Source organism: Neolamprologus brichardi, chromosome 13 (genome assembly GCF_056152115.1).
Source record: "Neolamprologus brichardi isolate AB-2024 chromosome 13, ASM5615211v1, whole genome shotgun sequence".
In the NCBI taxonomy this organism is placed as follows: domain Eukaryota; kingdom Metazoa; phylum Chordata; class Actinopteri; order Cichliformes; family Cichlidae; genus Neolamprologus; species Neolamprologus brichardi.
This window is the reverse complement of record NC_142116.1, coordinates 13270136-13283450: the sequence shown is the minus strand read 5'-3', so window position 1 is coordinate 13283450 and position 13315 is coordinate 13270136. Positions and strand designations below refer to the sequence as shown.

Genomic DNA, 13315 nt, shown 5'->3' with positions numbered 1-13315 from the left:
ACTTCATTTTCCAGGAAAATGACGTACAGCGCTGAGTGGATGCAGCTATGTGTTTGACATAAGACACCGACATCCCGTCAGCGTGGATTAAAATGTCACCAACCGTTACGGGCTTCTACAGACCTTGGTACAAAGTCGTCCCCCTTGAGCATATTGTTTCAACATTTGCTTTTATGCAAAACAGATCAAGGACGGGGACAGTCGGGGTGAAAGCTGCTGGCAAAGGACTCGCTGGGACACGAGAGAGGGGAACAGAAAGAAGATCATAGAGCAGAACAGAAGTCAGTGGCAGCCAGAGAGAGTTCACTAAAGATAAATATGTTGAGCCTACCCTAAGGATTCAAAAATGCAAAACAATTGAATTAATTAATTAAATAATATGTAATATTAGTGTGACACCGCTGAACTGAAGCCCTACTACCAATTACATCGCAGCTTTCGCCTCTATCGCTGTCAAAGAGGAACCCACAAAGCCCCTTACAGATTTGTATCTTTCTTTTTTTTTTTTAGTTGTGCTCGAGAGGAACCTATTCATCAAGTCAGTGTGGCACTTGCTCATTTGTGACCTCACACCTTTGGCACACAGTATTCGTCAGGGACAGAGTGAAATCTACTGACTGTGACCGCAGACTTTTGTAGACCTGTGTTCAGCAAGGCCACAGTGGTTTATCACACATATAGTTTCTTTTATTAAAGGTAAGAGAGATGAAAAAATACAATTCCTAATGTTGTTACAGCAACCCAGCCCTTTCCCAGCACCACTGTTATCTCTGGTCACCAGTGTATAGTCCACTGTTCGGTTTTGCATATGTTTTGTATGACTCTTTACATATCAGAGATACAGATAAGGGCAACAAGTGGTGTGTTTTTTTTCTCACGACGGGGGTGTGAACTAGGATAGAGGAAGTACTCCGATCATTTATGTAAGCTCGGCATCAGTGAAAAAATACCAGTCACCATATAAGACTTTGGACAGTACACAGCTATTATCAGAATCATATACAAAGAGAATCAGTTTAGTTTAGGTTGAACGAAGTAAGTAGGGTTTTATTTGTGGAAACAGAAGAAATTTCTGTAAAAGCTGAGGTATTTCTTCCTGATATGACAAATCCCAATTGCCTGAGTTTTGAGACAAACGAGCAGAATTATAGATTTGTGGCATAATTGAATTCTTTTCCATAATTCCTTCTTTGAAATACCGCCTTCTTATTTTAGTCCTCCTTTCCCACAAATCTATTTTTAACAATGTTTGGCCGAATGGGGATCCGGGAAATGTTTCTCTAGCACAATTATAAAAGTCAGTGGCCCACAATAGAGCAAACAATCAACTTTCTAGATTCATTCTTCATAGTTAAATATTATCCTTTAAATGCCACAGTCTCCGCACAAGCCCACAAGACTCATGCTCACTGCCTCTTGGTTACTGCCTCGCTTCTCACTGCTCAGCCGAGTTTTAAAGTGAAGTTACAAGGAGTCGAGCGGTTAAATACTAATATATTCATTCTATAGTTCAGCCTTTGAATGTCCAGATTTACCTCTGCATTGGGATGAATTATATTGGGCAGGCACTAACTGAGGCTGTTTTCCCTGAGGTCAAATCTATTGTAAAGGATGATGGCTCCTTGAACGTTTCACCGCTGAATCGCTTGCCCTTTCACAAATCCCATCAGCGCCACAGTGGACGCTGTGTTGCTGTTGCTGTCATCGCGGGTTTCGAAAGAAAGAAAGAAAGAAAGAAAGAAAGAAAGAACCACATGCTGGTCAGTACTACTAAAAAGAACCTAATTAAACGGACTCGGCAAGCACACCAGAGCACACAAAATGACATTGATGTGACATGAGTGAATCATGCAACATAAGTCCCTTTCATTTATCTTCTGTGAATGCTATAATGGTTTATAAGATTTACACTTCTTCATAGATTAGGCAAAGTTTTATAATAACGGTCTTTTTAGAATTATTGTACCTGTGGTTTCACAGTCAGATCGATTTGCATCTTTTAAGAATACCCGTTTTAGCAGCGTGCATGTGTGCGTTTACCTTCCATGACGTACACCAGCGAGCCTACATCGCCCTCCTTAATGATGCAGCTGTCCTTCCCGTACTCGACAGGATACATGCAGTCCACGATCTCTTGGATCTGCGACAGCTCCAGGTTCTTCATGAAGTCATTGTCCAAGATGGCCTCCTTTATCAGTTCCTTGGACCTGGAGGCAAAGCCAAGCAATGTGAGACAGTCACTGTACAAGCACTGACTTCATTCATTGCAGAATGACAAAATGAGACACAATAAGAGGCTTTGCAGGCGCACATCTCAAATAAAAACTGTTCAGCATGTCTCTTATTTCCAATGCTATTTCATTCTAGCTTTAACGGCTCAGCGCCTTTTCAAAGACATATCCTCAATTCAAAGATGTCAAGGTGAAACCATCTCACCCGCCTCCCTCCCCTGAAAATTCTGAGGAAAGTCAATAAATAGCAAAATCAATGCCTAATGGATGCAGATTGTTTCCATTCAGGGGTTTACTTCTGAAAGCCAACTCGGCTTTCAGTTTGCAGTCATTAGGGCATTCCGCAGGTGAATAGTTTTCGCATTAACTATGCAACTGTCGGGAGAAAAGGTAATAAAGTGCAAAGCTAACGCGTGGTTGTCAAGGTGCAAGAGTGCTTGTCAGGTGGGCTGAAAGGAAACACAGGGCAAACGGAGAGGCAGGCGACATTATGAAAGGAGACCTGATAAATTATCTTCTAAATCTAGCAGCATGCAGTGGATTCAGCGCCAGAGGAGAGTAGAGATATTGTTCAACAGGTGATAGCAAATCTGAAACCTGAAAGCAAGCATCAGTGTGACTGTCTGAGAAAGGAAGACGCGTTGAAAGAAGTCTGACCGCGAACAACGAGTCAAGATCACTCATTCACCGAAGCATCGCCACAGTTCCATTTGCTCAGCTGCACGCTGTGTATGTGCTTCTCTGGCAGCTAAATGAATGAGGTTATGTACCAGGGTTAAACCATTAAAGAGACCCCTCACACTGAGAAGAGAGGCCAATATCCTAATTCATAAAAAAAATCCCTAAAAGCAGCCCACTATGCCCCGCAAGTAGTATTCAAAGGCACTGGGGAACTGCCTCTTGCCTTTTTGTGCTCAGTGCCCTTTTCAGAAACGGATTTCTTAGTGCATTGTTGATCACCTGGAGAGCTCATTGCTAAAAGGGCAAATAACCTTGAAGGCATTTATGAATCAGTGCTCCCACAACACGCAGGCTTCTCTTCTCCACTGCCAGCCTGCAGCAAAGTCCTCGCCAAGGAACAAAAGTGCATAAACAAAACTTCAAATTACAACATCAACAGTGCCCTTTTTTGTTTTTTTACTTCTTTCAGATTTATGTTTTTCAACCTGTCTGTTATTTTCGAACAGCAAACTCTACAAACCTCCTCTGCAGATTCATGTGTATATGAAGCAATGTTTCACTGCACAATGAGTGTTTTATTTCTCTTTATGGTGAACTTTTAAGGTCACTCAAACGCTTCTTTAATAAATCCTCAAACACATTATTGAGTCTGGGATGAGACAGTGGTGCTGTTTCAAATTTCTTTTCTTTTTTTAAATGCCAAAACACTTAAAAGAGCGATGCCAGTCTCTTCTCAGAAGCAGCTACCATTTGAGCTTTCACCAACATCTGCACATTTTATTGCACTGTTTTTACACCAGCTGAATTATTAGCAGGGCTCTAATAAATTGTGCCTTTCATTCATGGCCATAAATACCAAATTAGGGTCTGAAGCCTGTGGATCCCGACCAGCGATGCTTTTCACACTCGCATATAAACGTGAGAAACTAAATTACCAGAGAACAACATTAGCTACGTGTCATATTTCACTGGAAAACCCAAATAACGTTTTGGGGTTTTTTGAAAGAACACAAAAGAACTTCCTCACATGTGGCTTCTGGATTTCTATAATCTTAAAGACAAAGATCATGTATGTGCATTCCTATAGATGTTCCACGATCCCTATACGTGTCATCTCTTCTCAAATTTGAGATCATTTACAGAATAACAAGAGCAACCAACCAACGCGAGAGGCTTCGGGCTAACAAGCTTCCAAATCCACTGTTTTTTTTAATAGACTTGAATCGTAAATGAACTGCTCTAATTGAGCAACCTGGATTATCCAGAAGTTGTTTCTGCCCTTGAGAGTCTAAACATGCTGCTGTGGGAATTTTAAACAGGGAGGATTGAGGTGTTGCACTTATTTTTAATTCCCACTCCACAACCTATGTTCAGATTTGACTCCTTGCTCCTTGAGTTGTAATTTTTTGGGGGGGGAGTTGTCTGCAGGAAGAGAAGATCTCATTAGTTTGAAAGGAGCATAGTAATGGTGTGAAGCACAGTTTTTTTGGACTGATACTTCATAATAGATTTCATTTTATGAAAAGACAGCACACTTTATGCATAATTAACTCGAGGCGTTTTCACAGACTAACTTAAACAATTTTAGGAGAATCGAGCCAGGATATTGTCCAGCTCACGTGTAGCGTGCAACAGAAGATGATCTGCTTCTCAGAGCTGGCAGCACTCCTTTGTATTAGGTGAGGATGCTGCATGAGTAGGGTGCGCAGGTGGCAGGACATATGACAAATGACAGTGGTTTCACTATGACCTGAGCTATTCTCGCCTGGGAGCAATTAGACGCTACATGGCCTTTGTGAGCTGGTAGAGACCACTTGAGGTCTGAATCTGACATTTTCACTCACACATACAACTGCACTTACCAGTCAAAAGTTTGGACACACTTTCTCATTTACTACTTTCTACATTGTAGATAGATGCTGAAGACATAAATATATGAGGCAAGATACAGTATATGGAATTATGTAGCATACAAAAAATGAGAAATAATTGTAAATATGTCTTATATTTTAAATTCCTCAAAGTAGCCACTCTCTGCTTTGTTGACAGCGCTGCAAACCCTTGGCCTTCTCTCAATGACCTTCATGGTGCAGTCACCTGAAATGGTTTTCACTTCACAGGTGAGCCTTGTCAGGGTTCATTATTGGAATTCCCTTCCTTCTTAATGGGATTGGGACCATCAGTTGTGTTGTGCAGAAGTCAGGTTAGTACACAGCTAACAACTGTTAGAATTCATAGTATGGCAAGAACCAATCAGCTAAGTAAAGACAGGCAACAGTTCATCATTACTTTAAGAACTGAAGGTCAGTCAATCTGAAAACTTTCAATGTGTCGCCAAGTCGCAAGAACCATCATGCACCATGATGAAACTCATGTGAGGACCGCCCCAGGAAAGGAAGCCCAAGAGTCACCTCTGCTGCTGAGGATAAATTCATTGAGTCAACAGTCTCAGAAATACCAAGTTAACAGCACCTCAGATGAGAGGCTAGATAAATGTCACACAAAGTTCCAGTAGCAGACACATCTGTACATCAGCTGTTCAGAGGAGACTGCGTGAATCAGGCCTTTATGGTCAAATAGCTGCTAGAAAACCACGACTAAGAAAAAGCAACAGCAGAGGAGATTTGTTTGGGCCAAGAAACACAAGGAATGGACATTAGACAGGTGGAAATCTGAGCTTTGGTTTGATGAGTCCACACTGAACCAGCATGGTTACCACAGCATCCTGCAGCGAGATGCCATCCCATTCGGTTTGCTTTTTGTTGGACCATCATTTATTTTTCAACAGGACAGTGACCCCAAACACACCTCCAGGCTGTGTAAGGGCTATTTGACGATGAAGGAAAGTGATGGAGTGCTCCGCCAGATGACCTGGCCTCCACAGTAACCTGACCTAAACCCAATCGAGATGGTTAGGGATGAGATGGACCTCAGAGTAAAGGCAAAAGGGCCAACAAGTTCTCAGCATCTCAAGGAACTCCTTCAAGACTGTTCGAAAACCATTTCAGGTGACTACCTCATGAAGCTCATCGAGAGAATGCCAAGAACGTGCAAAGTAGTAATCAAAGTAAAGGGTGGCTATTTTGAAGAATCTAACATATAAAACATGTTTTGAGTTATTTCACACTTTTTTGTTTGCTACATAATTGCATATGTGTTCGTTCATAGTTTTGATGCCTTCAGTGAGAATCTACACCATAAATCGTCATTAAAATAAAGAACCATTAGAAGGTGTGTCCAAACTTTTAACTTGGAGTGTATGTAAGTTACATCGACCATCTACAAAAGTCCAGGCCCGCAGTACATGTGTGAAAAAGGCTCAACAGGAACTAGCTGGAAATCTTTTTTTTTCCAAGGCTGACCTCCAGCCCACTGGAAATGTGCCTCATTGACCCTATTTCTGTTCGATTTACACCCAGGAGATTTAGGGCAGACATGATCGTGGCCATTCTTGAGCAACATCTTCCAAATCCAACCCTTATGAAAACATCTGCCTCCGTCTCCTTTGTGAGAGCGATATATTTTCTTTCATCCACTACACAAGTTTAGACTGAGCAAGTTCAGTCTTCCTTAAAAGGAGAAACTATGCTCTTTAAGGAGGAAAAAAAGAAAAGGCATGGCAGAAAAGTAGGAGAGGCCAGGAGAAATAAAAGACAGAAAGAGGGAAAAGAATGGATAGCATACGAGTAAAGAGCGCTCTATGGGCCTTGTAAAGAAGATAAAGAGAGGGGAGAATGAAAGAAAAACACAAACACTTAGCCAGATCTAACAGGTATTATCAGTAAATTTCAGTAACAGAGGAAAATAAAGAGTTAGTGAACTTGTTTTAGCCCACAGTATAAATTAACATACACAAAAAAACAACAACAAAAAACTCAATGTAAAGGAGCTGCTTTTCTACAGAAAAATATAAACTTCTCCAAATTACTCAGGCAAAGATGTCCAACCAGTTTGGACATCTTTGCCTGAGTAAGATAAGAACAGTGCTCAACTAATAAGAGAACAAGCGAACAAACACACTCCAGTCATTTGCATTCAACACTGGCTGTTTTTCAATTAATTTTTTTCATCTCTATGCTTATTAGAAGAGCAATATTAGAGAAAATGCCATTCTCTAACAAATGAGGAGTGTGAAAAGGTGTGGCAGACGTTTAACGGAAAATTGAAGCTGTCGCTGAGAGAGGCTTGATGGAAGTTCAAACAGCCTCATTGTAATGAGTTAATTTTTTAGCTTTCCTTTGAGGATCATCATCAGAAATTATTTAAGAAACCGCTGCCACTCATCTTTTCGTTCTTTTGAAATCTTGAAATAGTCTTTTCCCATCATAATTGATATTTTCTTAACTGGAGATTCTCTCTAATCTGTTCCAATATTAAATCACAGGGTAATCAACCACTTTTTGAAGTAAAGTGCTAAAAGTCTTGACAAGAGTCTCAAGAAAATCACTTAATGAAAATAGAAATAATGTCTCAGACTGGTGCCAGTTATCAAAATAATTGGTCACTCTGGTGTTTTCCTCAGCTAACCTTCCAAACCAGTGTTCAGGATCTCAGACAAACAAAAAAATACACATAAGAAAAAAGCATTTTGTGTGTTTTCACAAACCCAGGGAGCTGACAGGTATAACAAAGACTAATGGCTTTTTGCTGCTCAGATAAATAAATCCCTTCATTTTTTGAATCTTCTTTGATGAAATCTTTGTTGTTGAGGTTGTTTGTGTGTCAGTGGAATAATGACATTCATATCTGACGTGACTGATCTCACTGCAAAATCTGAAGGCTGTAATCTTTTTTCCTCTTAGGCTTAAAACATCAATATGAGAATAGAAAAAGATAACTTAATGCTAGGACTTGTAATATTCCAATCACTTCCATAGGAATGATCCCTTTTATTTATTTTTGGGAACTCGAGTGTCCCGCTAAGCATTTTAGGTCAATATTTTCTTTTCATTAAATTCAATATGTGCAATGTTAGGTAAATATTCTCCCTGTCAACCAGGGGAGTGTTGATTCATAATAGCTCAACCTTTAAACCAACAGAGAGATGGATTACTTCACAACAGAAGGCAAATTTAGTGCCAGCCTACGTTTAAGATCCAGACCTCCTGTTTCAGACCAAGTCGAGAAGGAGAGACGTATTTGCGTAAGAGTTTGGAAAGACAGAGGGAGTGAGAAAGACAGAAATCATAAGATAAACATGCACAGAGAGCCTGTTAAGACTGCCTGTCACAGTATCACAGCTTGTATAAAACAGGCACTGGTACATTACACAGAGCTCCCACAACCAGTTCCCCAAACCTGGACGGCATGCAAATTCTCCCTCATATTTGACTATGATCAAGTTTATGTACAGTCAACTTTTGATCGTTATGCTGCTTGTAATCCTGCTCATGAGCGTCACTAGTGAAAGCTTCACGGATTCTTGAGGTTTTAATATTTGTCTCATTTTGACAGTTGAAGATATCGTGTCATTGCAAGAACATCCGCTATGTGTGTGTGTGTGTGTGTGTGTGTGTGTGTGTGGGGGGGGGGGGGGGGGGGGCTCTTGGTGCGCGCGCATGAGTACTGAGCACTGCCTCATTATCCCAGTGTGCGCTACAGGTGAAGTACCTGCTGCGCCACACGCATCATTACGCACAAGAATCGGAAAGGTAACAAAGACTGAATCAATTCAGACGGAAGCATAACACTGAATGCAAAAATATCGAGCATATTAAATATAAAGACTGTGGGTAGAATTTGAACACCTACTGCTGGCTTTTGGGGTAGAACGGTAGGGTGACATGGCTAAGATCCTGGATGTCGAAGGCAGTGGGTTCGGCCGAAATTGCCTGCCTCTTCGTTCGCTGCTGCTCTTGCAAGTCGTTCTGCTTGTGGACCTGCTGGGTCGCCGGTTTGATGACTGAGCGGTATTTGTCCAGCTCGTTCTGTAGTCTCTGTATAAGCTCGTCTTTCTGGTCGAGCTCCAGCTCCAGCTCGTCGATGAGGGCATCCCTTTGGCGCAGCTCCTCAATCTTCTCCTGGAGCGCGTACTGGAGGTCGCGCAAGGTGCCCATTTTAATCGGCGACAATGAGCGACTTCCCAGGAAGTTTATCGCAAGGTATGCGGCCGAGTCTTTATCCTTTCTGCTCTGCCACGCGGCTCACAAACTTTATTCGTCATGAAAAGCTTGAGAGGAAGGAACCCCTGTCTCTGCTGTGGCTGATTCTGTCTGTCAGAAGCAGATGTTTGGGGATTAAAAAGAACGTGGCACGCGATCGTCAAGGTAAGCACAGAAAGCGTCTCAGCCACAATCATGCAAAGTTTACTCTCTCCCTCTCTCTCTCGCTCACTCCCTCCCTCCCACGGTGCTGTGACAGCGGAGGACCGTCCTCCCCGAGTGCGTCAGGCTGCGACCCGGTGAGAGCGCATGGCGAGAAGGGCGCCTACAGGAATCTGAAGCACAGTGCAGTCTGCCACTCCAGAGAGAGAGAGAGAGAGTCTCGCATGAAGCCACCGCTCTAAGAACCATGTCATCATACCTCGGCATCTCACCCTGAGGCTGCGTGTAACAAATAGATGAGCACAGGAGCCTTAATAGAAGTTGAAGGTGATGGAAAACTTAATGAACCTCGGTGTAAAAATATGAAGGAAGATGTTTTCAATATTTCATTTGAATCTGAATGTTGTTTTTCATGTTGTGTTGGGTGTAAAGAATTAAACTTTCCCCAAACCCTTTTCTGAATTAAATTTTGTTGCAAAATGGAGTCAGTTTGCCAAATTTCATATTTTAAAAAAAGTGTCAAACAGCAGCAGCAGAGACACAAAAAATGTCAGAGCTAATGAGGCTCACGACTCCTTCGCGGCAGCTCCACGTTTCTCATCTAATCTGGTGTTGTGTGCACTCCCAGCGCCGCTGGTGCCTGTCCACATTATCCCAATGACTCATCCGAAGCACAGCGAACAGCATTTGGCCTCGTGCTCTCTGGACAAATTCAGAAGAGGATAAAGTGCCAAGAACAATCTGATAGGATGAGGACTTACTGAGGTTGAAATCGCAATTACTGTGCCGAGAGGATGAAGCGTCACCAGCTGACAGTGAGGACAAAAGCGGGGAGATTTCTCGGACTGCAGAGATAGGTGTTTTTGGTGCGGTGGTTTAAGACATATTTTTCCCGACAAAAACCGTGTAAACAAACCGAAATGGAGACAGATGGTCTAATAAAAAGATCTCAGCTGCCCTCTTGTGGCGGCTTAAAGGATCAACGCAGACAATCAAGAATGAGGCATGGCACTGCTCTCCAGGCTGAGGATGATTGTGGGCATTAAATCAGCATGTAGTGAGTGATACTGGATCATGAGAGAAATAAAATGTAGGATTTGGGGGATGATCAATCGGAGGAATTGATATTAGTAATATCACTCAAAGTAATAACATGTAGGTCTGTGATTTTTAATGGGTAATCGGGGTTTACGCAGATCAAATGAAAATGTATTGAAACTGCATAGCAGCATGAAAAATGTTCTTCAGACTGTGCTTAAATTGCTAAACATTGGCTATTAAGCTTGCCTGCCATGGAGAGCAACTTTGGGTCTCGTGCCTTGTAAAAGCACGAGACCCAAGCATAGTCTGGATGCTCGATATGAAAAGTCATGGAGTGAACCGTGAACCCTGCTTTTCCTGCTCTACTACCTGAACCGCAAGCTACAAAGCACAACAGAGGTAATCTGTGAAAGTTGAACATGAGAGGAAGACCTGCTCAACAACCAGCAAAACTTTCTGTCATTTATTGAACTACAACAAAAGAAAACCATACAAATAATCCAATGTAGCGCAGTATTCTCTGAGCTAATTAAAAAAAATCATGGTTTATATTATCTTTGTTAAGGGATGGGGGCAGACCACAGAGCTTAAGCAGCAAAGTTTGCTTCATAGCATCTGAAACTGCAGACGTCCGGAGATTTCAGGTTCAGTGTTGGAGCCCCGCATCTTCCCATCAACAAAAAGCCCTCCCACTGTCCTTCAAAGCACCTCTGCGCTTTAAATTTCACCTCTCTAGCCATTCAAGTGAGCCCCTTTCCTATGCGGATCAATAGAAATAGGATCCGGAGCTCCATGCTGCAGTAATCTGAGGAGCGGGGCGGGCCGCCGCCTGGTGCCACGTTCTGATTCAGTGGGGTGCGCGTGTGTGGTGGTGGATGAGGGGGGGGTTACACCGTCTCTGACCCCTCTGCGGCACACAGAGGGGTCAGAGACCCCCAGCAGCTCATATGGGCGCCTTCCTCCAGACCCCGGGAGCACAAAGACGTCATGTCACTGGCGTTTTGCACGTTTTCTAGGTTTACTTCCGGTTTATCCTCAGAGCGCATGGGCACATTCCCGTCTGCCAACTCCTGCAGCCTTACTGTGGCACTTACTGTTACTCAGCAGCTGAAAATAAACTCATAATTTGATCACTTTGAGACCGAGCCATGCTTCCACTGGAAGGCTGACAATTTGATGGAGATACTTTATTTTTAACTTTAATGTAGCTCGTTTGCAACTTTTTCATCCCTCTAAAGTTGGGCTGTCTTCTGTTTGTTTGTCTGGGAGCTCTCCCTGCGGTTGTTTGCCTTTGAAAGCACAGCGAGCATCCGTTGATGACTGCAAATGAGGACTTTCCTGCCTGCAGTTTATTAATGCAAATGAAGATTGGAAATAGTCTAGCCATGTTAATATTATTAACCCCATTGTCTCTTGCACTAAGCGAGTCAACAGGCTGATGTCTGCTTGTGCGTGTGTGATGTCAGTGTAATAAGTAATTTATTCTGATGGGGTTCTGATGATAGAAAATGAGGTGAGAATAAATTAAAAGAAAAAGTTCTTTGGCTAACTTTTTGGTTCTTCGAGTAAACACAGCAAAACCAAACTAAGCAGAGTAGGACTAAATAAAAAGGCAGTTTCTTTTATCTATACAGACATCATACCTCAGATGAAACCCTCAAAATAAGGATTGTGAACCTAAAACGAGCACCTGAAGGTGATGAAGGAAGCATATGGCCAAACAAAGCGTTTTCTAATGGAGTATTAAATATCCTCAGACATGCACTTCGGGTCCTCAGCGTCCAGCTACTAAAAGCCAATAATGCATCGCACTTCCTCCTGTCTGTGTCCCGTGGGGCTGCCATGATGGATCTGATCAATTAGGAGCTCTTTCTAAAGCTTGCCTTGGAGCTGCGTCATCGGCCCGGCCCGCAAGAATGGAAGTGCTCGTCCATTCATGGCAAAACTCTGAGTCTCCCATTTAGAAAAAAAGAAGATCATAAAGAGACAGAAACACTATGTGGAGACAAAGCACAGAGGAGCCTCAGTGAGCCGTGTGTGTTTGAGCCTCTAGTTTTTGGGGGGGGTTTTGTCGCCACATGTATTCTCCTCTCGAAACAGAGTTATACATCCTCGTAACGAAATGCTGATGAATAGTTTTTATGACCAGAAAAAACCAACTCAGAAGAAAAACACCGAGAAAATCTTTTAAGACGGGACACAAAGCAGACACATGGGCGCAATAACAGAGCAATAAAGTACCACCGCCTGCGTAAACTGTCTTACCAGTCGGACTTGGCATATTTTCGAAACGCCTGCCTTGACAGGTCCTGGTGCGTTTGAGGTTCCGCGGAGATGCCCTGCGCCCTGCGGGTCCTGGGTCCAATAAGTTGAGCGCTTGGCAGAACAGACTGACATTTGTGTAATTTTCTCTTCAGTTCTTGAATCTCGTCTTCCCGATCGGCAAGCCGCCTCTCCAAGTCCCTTATTCTCTCCTCCTTTAGCAGCAGGATCTTGGCAAAGTCGTCCTCCAGATCACTCATGGCGAAAATCTGCGTTAAACTTTGTCGATATTCTCCCCGAGGTGGACAGAACGATTAACTCCCAATACTCGTTCAGCAGGTTTGGGTGAGGAAAAAAAGAGATCACAAAAGATCCCCGTCTAAAGCGCGCAGGGTGATGATGCTCCGACAGTCCCCTTCACTGCGCACTTGTTTATTTCAGAAGAAAAGAGCAAAGCAGCGTTCAAATCCGGGAAACGGACGATTGATGGAGCAGCGCTGCGCTACAGTCCACCAAGCCTCCGGGGAGCTGCTGATGATCCTTCATTGAGAAACCAATTACAGCAGCTCTTCCTCTCAGAGGACGCAGAACTGGGCACTGAAGAGCCGAGACAACTCCTGTATAGTTCAGCCCGCTCACCCTGCAAACACACCACAGAGGAAGCCCAGTGCTGCTGCTGGCTGCTGTCAAATATTTGTTTACCATCTGTCTGCACAACCCCGACCCTCCCTTTGCGCGACAAAAGTGCACACATCACCTCCCTGACCTAACCTATTTCAAAAATCAATTGTCCCACACTCGCTTCACGGGGCAGAGGACTCGGTATTATGGGTATGA

The 13315-nt window shown here is 43.1% G+C and overlaps 1 protein-coding gene across 2 annotated transcripts in view; it reads right to left on the bottom strand.

The window, feature by feature from the left end:
* LOC102794295 (cGMP-dependent protein kinase 1) overlaps positions 1-13007 on the bottom strand; it is a 99313-nt gene extending 86306 nt beyond the window's left edge. Inside the window, exons 1-2 of one of the 2 annotated variants that reach the window (XM_006783766.3) lie at positions 12482-13007; positions 2041-2207 (exon numbers count right to left, since the gene is read on the bottom strand). In XM_006783766.3, the coding sequence (XP_006783829.1) occupies positions 2041-2207; positions 12482-12738 (424 nt within the window). In that variant the 5' untranslated portion in view covers positions 12739-13007. Of the gene's footprint in view, positions 1-2040; positions 2208-8663; positions 9333-12481 lie in introns of those variants that run through there. The other variant, XM_006783765.3, reaches the window with a different exon arrangement.
* Positions 13008-13315: the final 308 nt, after the last annotated feature.